The 15,408-nt window shown below is 31.1% G+C and overlaps 1 protein-coding gene across 1 annotated transcript; it reads right to left on the bottom strand.

The window, feature by feature from the left end:
* Positions 1 to 8,608: 8,608 nt before the first annotated feature.
* Positions 8,609 to 14,283, bottom strand: LOC114412611. Its single transcript, XM_028376568.1, has 5 exons — positions 12,869 to 14,283; positions 12,039 to 12,334; positions 11,862 to 11,951; positions 9,347 to 10,090; positions 8,609 to 9,243 (listed from the first exon to the last, which is right to left on the bottom strand). The coding sequence occupies exons 1-5, from the start codon at positions 12,972 to 12,974 to the stop codon at positions 9,223 to 9,225; spliced, it is 1,257 nt and encodes a 418-aa protein (XP_028232369.1). The 5' UTR covers positions 12,975 to 14,283; the 3' UTR covers positions 8,609 to 9,222.
* Between the last annotated feature and the right edge of the window lie 1,125 nt (positions 14,284 to 15,408).

The following is a 15,408-nucleotide window of genomic DNA, read 5'->3' as shown; positions in this document are numbered from 1 at the left end:
AGAAAGAGAACATGGAGAACTATCTATCTTGGCCATAAACCATATCCAAGATCTAAGTTTTATCAAGTCCAAAACACTAAAAGTAAGTAGAATACTTTGAAACACAACATTGTTATGCATAATCTAGATAGAATATACCACAACATACCAAAAAATATGTCGAACATGACATGACTTTTTCCTTCTTAAAAGAGAGCCAAACTAAATATAATGATAAAATATATCATTAGGCAAAGCCGCAAGACACCTAGCTAAGCTAGCCATGAAAAAATTGCTTACCATAACTGAACGGCCACTGAAAAAGCTAAAAATAAGTGATTATGATCTTTCTTAATTAGAGGAGAAACACAGCATGTAAGGTATGTCTTGTAATTTTACTCCTCTTTTGCATAAGTTAACTCATGTTGATAACCTTATCTTTGGCTTGGCATTCTTCTTGTGCAGTGAGGTATTGGTTTGTTTGTATGCTAGACTCGTGTTTAGGTGTTTCTTGAGATTTTTTTGATGGAAGGCTCTTGGCTTTCTAATAAAAAGATGTCAAATGGTTATATGTCATTATGTGTTGGAGTCTTGAATTCGACATATCTTATGCTTAATTTAAGAATATTTTTAGTAGTGGAATTTGGCTTAAATATATTTTTTTTCTTATAAATAAATACTTTTTTTACTTTTCTTGATGCCGTTTGAGATATATTTAAATGAAACCAAAATTTCATTTGAAATAACTTGATGCCGTTTGACTTGAAAATAAATGGGAAAATTAAACAATCGCAGACGACCAAAGCGATATACAAATTAAACCACACATAACGCATGTGGGTCATTGATATGTTTTAAAAAAAAATGATGGTTCTGTAATATGACAAAAATATCTTTAGACCCAAAATGGAAACACACGACGATAAAGAACGAATATTCTGTCACCATTGGAGCACTGCAAACACACATGATTCATTCCCAGTCCCCAGAGTCTTAAAAGAAGCAAATGTTCTAAATATTTTTTTTTATTTGATTCCACCTCTGAATGATTTTTTGGCTTAGTTTCCTACTCATTCAAAACTCGAGGTCATTTCAATCCTTGATTACTTACTTTTTAAGGGCGTGTTTTTGTGGGGATAGGCACTGGCTAACGTAAACATTATTGTCAAAATTTGTCCATCATAGTCTAGTAGAGATTAACAACAATATAGGATATATGAGTAGTTAGGTACTTGAAATATTGCATAATGCAAACAAGCTTCTTTATATATAAACTAGTTTTTTTATTTTATTTTTAGGCTTAAATATATTTTTGTCTAGTTAGAATTTTTTTTTTTTATTTTTATAAATTTATTTTTTTAATTTTAATCCTTATAAATTGATATTTTTTTAATTTTGATTCCTGTAAGTTTTTTTTATTCATTCTTTAATTCTTATAAATTTTATTTTTTAATTTTAGTTCCTATAAAATTTTAATTTTTTGTTTATAATTTTTTAAATTCGCACAGAACTAAAATTGAAAAAACATAAATTTATCAACACTAAAAATAAACACAAAATCTTACGGGGACTTACAAGAAAAAAAACAAAATTATAAGTACTATAAATAAACAAATTTTTTTATGGATAAACTTATATAAAAATATATTTAAGTCATATTTTTATGAAATAATCCCGAGAAGAATTTTTTTTTTTTCCCCTTTAGTAGAAAGTATACTCTAGAGAGAAACGGACGCGAGTAATAGGAATGGTTGTGTCCAGTGTCCAGTGTCCAGAGAAGATGGCAAGTCAACTTTTGGGGTCTATTAGACTAGAACACTGATATTGACATGGTAAAAGAAAGCGACGAATCGGAGATTTTTTTTTAGCTGAGCAATTAATGATGAAACAATTTTCAAGGTTATGGGGGATTAATCTTAGTTGTGAACTAGATTTTAATTTCAGCATAAGTAAATCTTAGTTAATTATAAACATTGATTTTCAACATAATAGATAAAATTGAGTCATGAACATAAATTTTTCAAGTTTATGTATAGATTTTTATAATTTTTCAACTCTATAGGTTTCAACTTTCATTAGCCTCCATGCATGCATGGTTGGGTTGGGACCATGCATCCATGGACTCTTAAGCACGGAATAAGAGCTTGTATTGAATATAATTTTTTCCTTCCTTCATCACACACACACATGAGACACCGTTGTCGGGGATGGGATGAACAACCAAATATGACTCATACGACATTAAACAAGCTAAAAAGTAATAATACTTGGTGATTTTACCAGGTACAACAAAAGAATATTAATTTCATGCAATATACAGGTTAGGCTTGATCTAATTAATTAAGATTCGTGAGGAAGTATATATGGATTTTTTTTTTCTTTTCCGGTATATATATGATTTGGAAATACAGAAACCAAGTCATCTTTTAATTCTAACAGTGAAACTGTGAAAGATCTTACCCTTGATAAGTGATAAGAGCAAAAGAATGTTCGTACGTATATGAGTAGCGCAACCTTCAACCATGAATCTCTTTTAACATCACACTTTTACTACACAATAGTAAAAAGAAAAAAAAGGTAACATCATAAAAATTGTGAAAAATTCACCATTTCTTAAGCCATGTAATTCCAATTTCGTTCAAATGCATCAGAACGTAGCAAAAACTTGCTGATCACTTGCATGTACTTAGACATGTGATCAATGGTTGGTATAAGTATCCAACCTAAGCCATGTTAGCGAAATGCTTCAATCTTTTCTTGAATTATTTTTGTGTATACTCCATAAAATGAATGGTTGGTATTAAGTATCAATAACCCCATAAAATCGAAAAATTATTAACTAAGTAGTCTCGGACAATCACTTATTTATGGTCTGATCAATTTTTATGAGATATGAATTTAAGTTTATCAAAACAAAATAATAATATTTGATTATTGTCACATATATAGAGATTAATTTAACATCATAATAATTTTTTGAACTACTTAATAATTTCTCCCAACCTACATCTTAATTATTTCCCCCCATTAGTATTAAATTATCAAGTTAGAAAAAAGAATTGTCTAAGTAAAATATAAAATTTTATATCCCTCAAGACTCGGTAGTCAAAATAAAACCATAAAATACAATGTCTAACAATTGAAAAAAAGCGATTTACAAAAAATAAAAAAAAATTGAAATAAAGCGATAACCAATACACTTGGGTTTTTTCCCACTGGTTTTATTTATACGTGAGAACAGTTCAGTTCAGTAGTATATATGAATAATGATGCAGAACTAGAGAAATGGCTGCGGCGCCGTTTGCTGCCATATAAGTCCACGCATGCACGAGCTTGTGAGCTGTGGTGATGAAAGATGATAAATGCCTCACATGTCATTGTATAAACCTAGCTACTTATACAAATAAGCCCCACAATTTCCGTTTTTGATGGAGACTCTTCATTTAATTCATGGTAGTTGTTGATGAATTTCTTATTAAATTTGTTTGGTGTGTATACATTTAGTAGATCTACGAATCCATAGTTTGTGAGGTTTAAAGATTAGCAAAATGAGTTTGATTTCTCTAATAAATTATTTTTGTGTATACTCCCCATCAAGAGTAGTCGAATTCTAATTTAGAGAACCCACCAATTAACTGTGTTAAACTTAATTTGTTAAAAAAAACTTAGACGTACTCTATGCAAATAAAGTTAATTAATGTCACATGCAATAGAGTCTATGTAAATAAATAAAGCTAACTTTATTGAATGTGAATTTAAAAATATCATCATTAGAAAGTGGGAGGAGGGAGTGTGGTGATGGAGATGGAAATATAGGAGATTACTTTTCAAATGGGAGGAGGATATGGTGAATGGGGGGAAAGCTTGTTGAACACTGCAAATATAAACATGAGTGAAATTAATAGTGGGTTTGAAAGGTGAAATCCAGTGAAATTTTCTCAATCAAAATTAGTATATAAAGTGTTAATGAATTCTATTATGTTCAAGATTATTCTTTAAAAATCTCTGGGAGAGGATTATACCTACAAAGGCAGAAGCATTTGTGCGGAAGTTAACTATAAATTGTATTCGATCCCTCTTTGTTGAATTTACTCAAAAGGTATCACACAAAGGAGGGATCAATTCAATTTTTTTTAATGTGATTTCTTTTCTAAGACTTTGGTCTGTAACACGCAATCCAAAACTAAAGAAATAGAGTAATCACACATACACAAATTAAGACAAAGATTTAATAGTAAAACTTATTTTATCTTATTTTAAGGAATATAAATTTATATAAGTTTATTATGCTTTTATATTGATTCATGTGTCCTCTCAATTGATAGGGGGTAGATTTTTATTTGCTAATGTAGAACACAAAAAGAACAAGAAAGGAAACTAAGACACTCCAAGAGTGTCACCAACAAGGATGGCTAAAATATATAGCATCAAGGGATAGATCTCAGCTTCTCTCTTGACAAATTTGAACAAGCATCCCAATCCGCCAATGAGTTCACGACTTCATTCAAATCTCGAGGAACATAGGCAAAAGACACTGTCTAATTTCTTCTGACTGGCTGCTTGATGAAATTGGGGAGTGTCTTTTGTCTTAAAACTCGTGTTGATTTTTACTACGAGATAAGTATAATTTTTCTATAAATATGTTTTAAGATTGAAAGTTTTATCTACTTTAAATTAGACATCACTCTCTTCTCTAAAATTTTGTATAACAAAAAACGTAGACAATCCATTAGGTTCAGCCCAGCAATTGGGGTTTTTAGAATTTGAATAATTTATATGATCCTAAATTCAATACTCATTATGATTATAATTATTATTAAAAAAAATAGATGGAATAAACATACCGTTGAAAGATATTGTATTTTCTATGGATATTTGAATAGATAAGAGTTGACTATACTAGAAATCATTTCCACAATTTGCTATAAATTGACTTCTAATTTCCACTTGGTTTGGTTGCTGAATGTTGACACGTTTAAGGGCAGTATGTAAGCACATGGTATGAACTTGGTTTCTGCAAAATTGTTAATCATGAATTTGAGATTATTTATATAATTTCTTTATTAATTAAATATATAATAAAGAGAGAAAGAATGAAAAGAAAGAAAAATATATAGTAAAATAATTAATGTAACAAAAATAAATAAAAATAATATTTAAAAATTATATAAATTATGTACTCCACTCGTAAAAAATATGGATTATTAACACGACTTCATGTAAATTCACGTATCCCCGCGGCCTCGGTCAAGTACCCTACCTAATTTAAAGAAGAAAAAATAAGTTTAATTCAAATGTCCTTATATTCCCAGGTATAAAGTATAATATATATTCTAGATTTTTCTTCTTTTTTTTTTTTGCTTTTTAAGAATATATGTAAAAATATAAGCATATCTCAACCCAAGTAACCCTGGGTCCCTGACCTAATAAATCAGTTTCAGATCTGGATCGAGTTTTTATTAAAATAATTTAAAAACCAATTAACCCAATTTTGACCCAATATATGACTTTTATGTTTCTAAATTAATTAGTTTTGTTATTTTTATATGTTTTAAATAGAATTTATTTGAAAGATTAAACTGATCGATAAATCTCTACAGTTTGATTAATTAAATTTTATATTTTTGTTGACCTAGTATTTGTGATCTGGCAACCTCTATTTCCTCCATCGTCACTTTCTCTCTCATTTTCTCGCAACATTGTTTCCTGAAAGCATTTGTCACGAAATCCTCACATCCCGTGCTTAGGGATGGTAAATTCGCCTCTGATGAGATCCGATCAGTATCTGTTAAAATATTCACATACAGAAAACATAATTACTTGTTTATTAGGATTAAGAATGGGTGAGTATTTATCCGCAATTTTGTGGGGGAAATGAATGCAGGTATGAATATCTTAAGTAATTAAAATATATTAAGCATATAATTTATAAAATTATATATATTTTTTATAAAACAATAATTATATGATTAATAGTAACAGTCTAACAAAGAATAATGAACCATAATTTAACCTACCTTATATTATTTACATTCTATTTAAGTATATTTAATTATTATTTACTTTATGTATAAATTGATAACTTTGTTGGTAAGTTCTTTTGAGATTCACTTCTAACTGTCAATTAATATTTTATGTTTTTTTGTGCTTCAAATTAGAAATATATATTTTTACTTATTTAATGACTTATCATTACAAGATTAGATGATTATGTTTATAATATTATTTATTTATAATTAAAATTTGGACGAATCAATATTATATTTTTAATACTATATTTGGATTATTTAAAAGTAAAGTTTTAATTTACTTGTTGTAATGTTTTTAATAATATATTTCTATTGATGTAGTACCTTCGTATATAAATAAAGGAGAGATTGTCAATGAGATATTTGTATATAAATATTCAATCATTACGATTGTATAAAGGTGAGGATTAAAATTACTATCATATGAATATATGTATTTTTTTTAACACAGAAATGGAAATTACGAGACTCTATCCAAACCTATCCATTGACAACCTAGCTATGCTTAATTTATTCGCAAGAAAAATTTAGTATGCCTTAGTGCCGAAGCATGAAAATAGAAAAAGGAATTTTTTATCTATAACACAAGTTCCGGTATGCTTCCTACATACTGCACAGTGCTGGTGTTACACCTAACACTTTTTGAAATATTCTAAAATATACATAAATCCGTAATAGCCTAATTGCGAATTCATAATGACCTTACCTCCTCATCACTGCCGCGCTGCCGCGCCAACTCCGCTGTGCCGCAGCACCACCACCTCCTCACCACCACTGCCGCCCTTCGCTCCAACCTCGCCAGAGAGCGCCTCCCCCTCACGCCGCTCGATGTGTTCTTTTTCACTATAATTGTTGGCTTTATTAGAAAAACAACAGGTGCAAGAAAAAAATTCCTAAATTACATTTATTTAAAGATGTGCAATTAGGAGACGTCAACAATTTCTTATTTCTGTTTATCAAAATAAAAATATTTTCTTATTTCTAATTCTTAAATTAAAAAATACTTAAGAGTTAAATTAAAACTATGAGATGATCATACTAAAATATTTTGTCCTCAAATTGATAAGGTTGGATCTTACCTTGTAATCGTGATACTATATACTGTATATACAAGAATTTTTACTGTATTATTTATTTTTTGTCAGGTTTATATACCGTCATTAGTTAAAAAAAAAAAAAGAAAAAAGACAACCTTTTGTCATCCCATTCCAATGTTTAGAGAACGTTTTGCTTTACCTGTGCCACATCCCCCCAACATCCACATCCATGTCAACGTGATTAGAGTCATTATTGGCATTAAACTACGGTTTCCTTGAATTATATAATCCACTTTCATACTAAGGACACAATAACATATTCAATTAATAATTATTCGTGTATTCAGTTCATTTGGCGGCTAACCAGAACTAGCAAGTTTGAGTTCCTGGTCTATCATTGGAGAATAGTTTCTCATGGATAAATAATCAATTTTATGACATAAGCTGAAAATGGATCCACTTATGTCTTATGGCTTTGACCATGAAATGTGCTTTTGCAATGATGACATTGGAATTTGGAGCAAATGGAATTCTTGTTGGGGGTAGGTGAAAGTGAAACTAATTGTTGCACAGCACAATGCACCCCCGAATTGCATTATTGTTCAACAAATTATGGAAATACCATTTTAGCTTCCTAAGCAAATTAAGAATACGACTAAAATAATGTAAATAAATAAATGAGAAATAATTTTTATCTTGTCTAGCTTTTAGTGTTGAGTTGAACTATAAAATTGTGTTCTATAAGTTAGAGACATGAATTCAAGAAAATCTCGTGGTCTAACATCTTAGGAGAAAACAAACTCGGTGGCTGATGATAAGACTAGTCTTGGCAAGAACTTTTGCTGTCTTGCCAACGTGGCCTAATTTCTTCACACAGGCGTGAAAATTTATATAGACAAGGTTTATTATGTATATCAAAGTTTACATAAATTGAACATTTATAGATACGATCCATTTATAGATACGATTTTGTAACTGACATTTGTATTTTTAAAAGAACACATTATGCATTAAAGTAGATTGGGAAAATATCAAATGTTTTTTTTTTAAAATTAGACAAATGTTATTTAATTATTGTGCGTTCTGATTAAGGAACTAAGAAGAAGAAAAATAATTATTAGGATGTATAAGATTGTGTTGTTTCTGATTTGTTTTACACTCTCCTATAATTTCTACTTTAAAAACTTTCTTATTTTAATTCTTTAACTATTTGTCCTTACTGGTTAGCAAAATCCTTTGAATTATATGAAATTAAAACGGTTCAATAATTGTTAATCATATGTCAGAAAATAATTTTCGTACAAAAAAACATCATTAATCATACTTGGGGAAATTATTATATAGATGGTGAATAAAGCGGCTCGGGAGTCTTACTTTTGGTATCGAAGCTTGTTTTATAGTACCACAAATAAAATGATTATGGAAGTTCTAATTCATGATACAAAGATAAAATAAAGAAAACAGAATAAGGCATTAAGGCATTGTCACCATAAAAGTCTTACATATACGGATAAGTGGATGCACTACCACGACTATTTCAGAAGAAAACTAAAGGCTAGGAAAGAACAAAATCAACGAATTTATTGATCTTTTTTCTTTTCTAATATTAATCAAGTGTGGGGGTTTCTATAATCCTACTTGAAACTGTAGCAGTGTATATATTTTAACAAATATCAATAATAAGGAAGGGAAAACAAATTAAAAGATCAGAGAGGGAAAGAAAAAAGAACACATGCTCTTTTTCTTCTTCTTTGTTTCACTGTATACTATTCTACTAGCAGGGTCCTATTAAACAAAAGGAAATTCATCTTTGGTATCTTCATTTTCTCCTCATGCTCAGAAGTTATATCCAGCATGATTGTTTCACTAGTTCTTAGTAAAGAGTCTATGCTTTGCCTATATATTAGTAGCCTTGTTCTGATAGAGCTTTCCAATTAACCAAAAGGAAAATCTCCTTATCTAACAGCCAACTTCCACTAATTTAAACACTCATGCTCCTAAAGAGATATTTAAAGCACATTTTTGTCTCATCACTTTCATATTCCAAATCCTGCAATATCATGCTTCTAAATTTTGAACATAATTTACTCATGGCGCTCCACCATATCCCCCAGTATTCGAGTCAAGTGGCTGTGTAATGCATAGTGTTTTTGACGCATATGTTGGAGAATATTTGATCACAGCTTCAATTTCATGTACTGCATGAGGAAACAAATGCATAGGTCATAAAAGAAATCATTTAACTGCAAACATCATTACAAATTAAGCATAGCAAAAAAAAAGTTCCAAAAGAATAATAACCTTTTCATAGAAGTCTTGTATCTCCTCTTCAGTGAGGCCTTCATCATATTCATCTCCTGCACTTTCCTCCCAGCCAAGCGAACGTAAAAATGCAATCTCATCCTCATCTGCATAAGGAAATGGGTTGCTGCTATCTTGCTTGTCACTGCTGCTTGAAAGTTTCAAAGGTTCATTGGCAGCATTGCCATTCTCAGTAATTGTGGAGCCGTAGTCAGTCAACATGTTCACAGCGGATGTATCCACTAAAGAGGCATCTCTGGACTCCAGAATGGGACAACTAGAGACACTCCTTGTGCTGGCTTCAGACTTCTCCAAGGCACAAGACATGTCAATAGGCAAGACATCAGAACAAGGTTTTTCCACGGAACTCTTCCTTGAAAGATTCTTGAAGAAATCATTCCTGCTCTGGATAGGAAAAGTAGGTCTCTTTTCCAATGTTATCCATGCAGAAGGGGTTGAATTGTTACTTAAGCTCCTAGAGGGAGCAGATATAGAAGTGGATCTAGTGGCACCAACTGGACTAAGAACTACTCTACTATTGGGACTTAAGTTGTCCTTTGAAGCTGAAGACACACCATTCAACTCTCGTGAAGTACTGACATTAAGGGAATTACCAGAACTAATTTTCTGTATATCTAAGTTTAGATGAGCACCATGTAAAGAATGATTGGGTCGACGTGAATGGGAGAAGGGATACTGCTGCTGCCCTGTCTTGACCTTTGATTTCTCTGAGGAGCTAGAAACCTACAATATATATATGTATATTCCTAAGTTAGAAATATATCAAATACTTCCTACTATAATTAACTTCTAGCTAGTGATGCTAATTTTCCTTACAGCTATTAACTTAAACTGCATAGCAGACCACAAATTCATGGATGTCCATGCAAGTTTTAAGAGCTTAATTTTTATTTTATTTTTTGGTACAAGACTTGTCTAAAAAGTTGCTTACTTCCAAGAAATAAGAGTATTAAGGGTGCTCCCAGCATAGCATATATTAGAAAATACAGTGGATAAGGAGTTTTTTTGCTAAAGTATGGGTCATAAATCAAGCATAACATAAGAGGAATTCAACTGTTATAGTTTGGTCATGTACAACAGAGAGAGACAATCCAAATCAGAAAATATAAAGGGATTAAGTAAAGAAAAAATTGGGCACACAGAAAAGATAAAGTTGAAAAGAACAAGATACTAGACATTGTTTTATGCAGGCCAGTCCAGTAAAGGAGGTATCACATAAAAATCTTAGATGTTTCAGAAGTGAAACAAGAAAGATAACTTTATAACCAATGTTAATGAGACTATGACTGTGTTTGGCTAAATATGAGTTCTTAAATACCGCAAGACCTTATAGTCAAAAGTCAAAATCTGTAACATATTTAGGGCCTTAAGATTTAATACTGATTTTTTTGCAAAAATAAACAATAAGCAATATTTACAACAATAGGGTTACCATCACCATAATCCCTATCACCCTCTTCCCAAGATATTTGAAAGGGAGAGTAATCAAATTTTCTCACCACCTCCATGCCTAAATTAGTTATAGCATTAAAAACCTGTAAGTGCTCCCAAATGGGAGATTAGAGTAGACAACTGAGTGTGTTTGTCTTTATACACTGCATGAGTTCAATCTCTAGCAATCATTATTACACAGAATTGATTCAGGTTGTACTCCTAAACTTTTCATGGGTAAGCTATTTATTGATTAAGGTGTTGATTGAAAATAAGCATATGCATCAAAGTAGATTGAAATTTAGAGCAATTACAATCCAACCTCAGTTAACAAATGTCTGGTGTATTATCCCCTCATAGTTGGGTCACTATTCCTTTGATTTTTCCTTCTTATTAATAAGGGGAAAGTGGGAAGGGGTGAAGAAATGCAGGGCAGCCTTCTTATAGTCTTATGACTCTTATCTAATTTTCATGTGTTTACTCTTTCTGTGCAAGTGAGCATTGAAAGGAATGATATACAAAGAAGAAAATTAAGGATATCATGTCACGTGGACTACAACTATCAACTCCACAATAGTTCAAAATCAAAGATAATTATAAAAGCATAAAGCCATTGTATCTGATGTCATATACTTCCCCTTAGAGAGTAAAGAGGAGAACGACATCATCTATCCACAGTTTACTAATAAGAAAAATATTTATTTCTAGCAAGGCAAATGACAATAAATTGAGTTAAATAAATCTAAACTAAAATCATTCAAAAGTAAGCACCGCAAATGGGTACATATTTCTTTAACACTTCCAAAATAATTCATCAATTAGATATAACTAAAACATAGAACAAGAAAACTGGAAGAAAATATATTTTACATATGACGTGTTGCTAGTTTAGCAGATTCTCAGGAGGAACATCAATCATGATGCCACATATAGATGTACCATGAAATTTTCTATTGCACATAAAACCCTTAAGGTGTAGAAATAATAAATCAATATAAATTAAAAGGGAATGCCTTTCATAACTATATTATTTAAGAAAAAAGAGGCAGAAGAAACACCTTACCAGGGATCTTGGTGTGGATGGTGTCACAGGGATTAATAACCTAGATTGCTTAAGGGCCAACTCTTCAAGCTTTTGAGTACTAGCAGATAACTGTAAGGAAAAATACACCATGAGAGTACTGAAATTCTGAAAACATTTCAACAAACAACTTAAAATAGAATTCAACATCAAACACACTTGTGGTGAGTGAGAGCGAGGTGGACCCTGAGCCAATGTCTCGGCCATACTGAGGCCCATTGTGCCCAGAGTAATAGAAGATGTGCTTGTAGAAACATTATACTGATGCATCGTCATAGCCTTGATACTGCTTCCAACTGTCATAAGAATATCATGTGATACTGAGGTCAGGCCATTACCATCAACTTTCTCCCAGTCTGTATCCTGCCAGCTTCTCTCAGAACTACTATATGACCTTGAGTGGCCAAGACCTTTGCTACTAGAACTCCATTGACGACCAGAATAAGCAATATGATCTGACACAGGAAGGATATTTGAAACAAACAGAACTGTTCATAGATGTTTATTTCCATGATGCCATATATTGGATGACAGTATCTTGCCAGACAAAACATTTGGTGACTAAAAATATCATACATACATGATGAATCAAAGTAAAAGGTTTCACTTTTGGCATAAAATATGCCACACTTTGAAATAACTTCACTCGTATGTGTAGGAGAAAAAGAAACAAATGTGCATCAGACCAAAATTTATGTTGAAGAAAATAAGAGTGCAACAAAATTTCCTTTCTAATGCCCTATCAAGCATTAAAATATTCAAGAGAATTTCCCACTTTTTCATGGGAATGGATGGAAAATTGGATACAATCATGAATCAAACTTAAAGCTACTTCCTGCCCCATATTACTTCTTTTTCTTTTTAACTAAAGGATAGAAAAGAAAAATGGGATCTCAATTTTTTCTTTCTTACTTTTCCTTCTTTTATTTTTAAAACAAAAGAACATGTTATTAACAACCAGGTATTCAGCACTAAGCATAAATAATTACCAGAGTATGGTGATGATGTGAATTGGTTGTTTATACCAGCCACCCTACTATCATTTCCACTGCCTTTCAACCATTGTGGTACTAATGAATGATCACTTCCTTCCATTACTCATATCAAATGCATCAATCCTTTTTTGCGGATGGAGTCAATTTGTGTTTCAGTATAAGCGTCTGAATTATGTGAGCAATTGCTTTCTCTTTTTCTGAATGACCAATCCAATATTTCATAATATCACTCTGTTAAAACCATTGTTGCAAAAATAACCCACTTCTCACAATTATTCACAAATTGAAGCCTTCCAATCCAAATTCCCAATTTACAAGTGATCAAAACTGATGTTCTGCACACTGCAATAAGAAACTGTTCACTCTTTCTCTATGTACACATGTACACAACTCACTGAAGGCTTGGTGATGAAGAAGGAACTTCAATCAAGAACAATATCCCCCATTCTATACACACTTAAACCATTGTGCCCTCAAAATAATCAAGGATTTGATTTCAGTTTCAACTCTCAAGTTCTTGTCACATGAAGCAATTTGCTTTATCAAAAAAGAAAATAGGCTAATGGAGACTTCTGAATCAGAGACACAGAATACAACAAAAAAAATGTTATATTATAAGAATTCCCTGCCCTATGTAATCACAAGCCTAGTGTCTAATCCAATATAATTAGTCATTAATAGAACCCCACAAAACCTTCAAACAATCAAGGTTTAATAAATCCTCCAAAAACCAAGAGAGAAGAACAGCAAAAAGGAGCAGCAAGCCACGTATAACAGGCAGAAAAACAGAACTAAGAAACCATCAAACTGAAGGATTAAAAAGGAAAAAAAGAACAAAACAAAAGAATCAAACTTGTGGGAAACACAAGTCAAACATTCTCAGCCATCATCAAAAACCAAGCACCACCCACCTAGTTGTTCCTCAATTTGAGGAAATAGACCAACGAAGTGACATGGGGTACATTGTACGGAGCTACAATGAGAAAGTTAAAGACTTTGGGAGGCAAAGAGCGAAAGAGGCCAAAAGGGTTGTCCTAGTTTCACGCAGAGGAGCACGCAGTGAAGAGGAAGAAGAAGATTTTTTGATTGCTTGGAGAAGAGGACAAGGATGTAATCGGAAAAGGGTGACAAAAAAAGAATGAACTTGTGTGAGGGTGGGACTCTGAAAAGTATTAAAACTTAAAAGGGCGGTGTTGAATTTGGGTTTTTTGGTTTCATGTGGTGTGCTTCTGCTTCACCCACCAGTCACCACTGCCACCTTGTATTGTTGTTGTGTTGTAAATTGTAATTGTAAACATCGTTTGGCTTGTGCTTCAAGTATTTGTTTGGTTTAGGCATTTTCCTTTTGGCCGAAAAGATAAAGTACACACTAATTAATACTACTAACCTCGTGGGCTTCGTTCCATCCGTTGTCTATGCATGATTAGTTCCCAACAAGATGAACAAAAAAGGTTTCGTTAATGTTTTGGTCTCGGTCCCAATTTTTAGTTTTATTTTATATATTTAAAAATATTATATTTTAATTTCTGTAGCAACAATGCTTCTGTACGATTTGGTTTTGTTAGGGATGTGTTTGGTTTGCATTTTTATTTTTTATTTTCATTTTCTGTTTTTTTTTCCTATTTTTATTTTTTGTTTTTATTTTTTGAAAATTATTTTTATTTTCAAAATATTATAATTCTAAAAATATGTTTAGTTTAACTTCTTGTTTTCTGCTTTTAAGAAATAAAAACACTAAAAATGTGTTTTTAAACAGAAATGTATTTTTAGATTTGTTTAAAATTATATTTCTTGTCACCGTGTTTTCGTTTTATCCAAAATGAGATTAGTGATTTCAATATTTTCAATGAAAATAAAAATAGAAAACAACAAGACTAAACAACCTCTTAAATTTTTAATGATATAAGATCGCAATGGAAGCATAGGGTTAAAATATAGAAAATGTTATTCGACTAAAGAGTAAAACCTAAATAATTTTTTATGCTCTTAAAATATTAGTTAAAAATTAAAATGAAAAATATTTATATTATATTACAAGAGAATGTAAAAATGTCATGGACATCTCAATAATTTTTTTTTAAATTTCTTAATCAATATCTTAAAGATATTGGTTAACATTTGTTACAAATTTTAGATATAAAAACCAAAGGAAGTTGGTGCAAACATTTGAAAAACAATTAATTAAACGAAAACAAAATTATAAAAAAAACTAAACCAAATCTTTAAGGCTGCATTTTATTAAGATTTTAAAATATTATTTTGTGATAAAAATATCTTACCGTATTTAATTTAGATTTTAAAAGATTATGTTTTTATCTTAAAAGATCCTTACGTTACACCAGCACTACCAAGTAATCATATTCAAAATATTGTCCATTTTGACGTTTGTTTGAGATTTATAATTTTGTCCTTAAAAATGCCTCAAAGGATTAAGGAACAAAAATATTTATAAGTTACTTTTAATCTCGACTTTACGGGGTTAGGACTTAAGATGCTTTAGAATCACTTTCCGCATATGGCACCAATGTTAGGTG

Source organism: Glycine soja, chromosome 5 (assembly GCF_004193775.1).
Source record: "Glycine soja cultivar W05 chromosome 5, ASM419377v2, whole genome shotgun sequence".
NCBI lineage: Eukaryota > Viridiplantae > Streptophyta > Magnoliopsida > Fabales > Fabaceae > Glycine > Glycine soja.
The sequence above is the reverse complement of the archived record's forward strand: the minus strand, read 5'-3'. Positions and strand labels throughout refer to the sequence as shown.

What these genes read in the sequence shown, in the direction of transcription:
- LOC114412611 (XM_028376568.1), bottom strand. Translation starts at nt 12,974, where the DNA reads ATGGAAGGAAGTGATCATTCATTAGTACCACAATGGTTGAAAGGCAGT. An exon ending in CATCCACACCAAGATCCCTG is followed by an intron (nt 10,091 to 11,861) that starts GTAAGGTGTTTC and finishes TATATATTGTAG; the next exon opens with GTTTCTAGCTCCTCAGAGAA. An exon ending in TACAAGACTTCTATGAAAAG is followed by an intron (nt 9,244 to 9,346) that starts GTTATTATTCTT and finishes TTCCTCATGCAG; the next exon opens with TACATGAAATTGAAGCTGTG.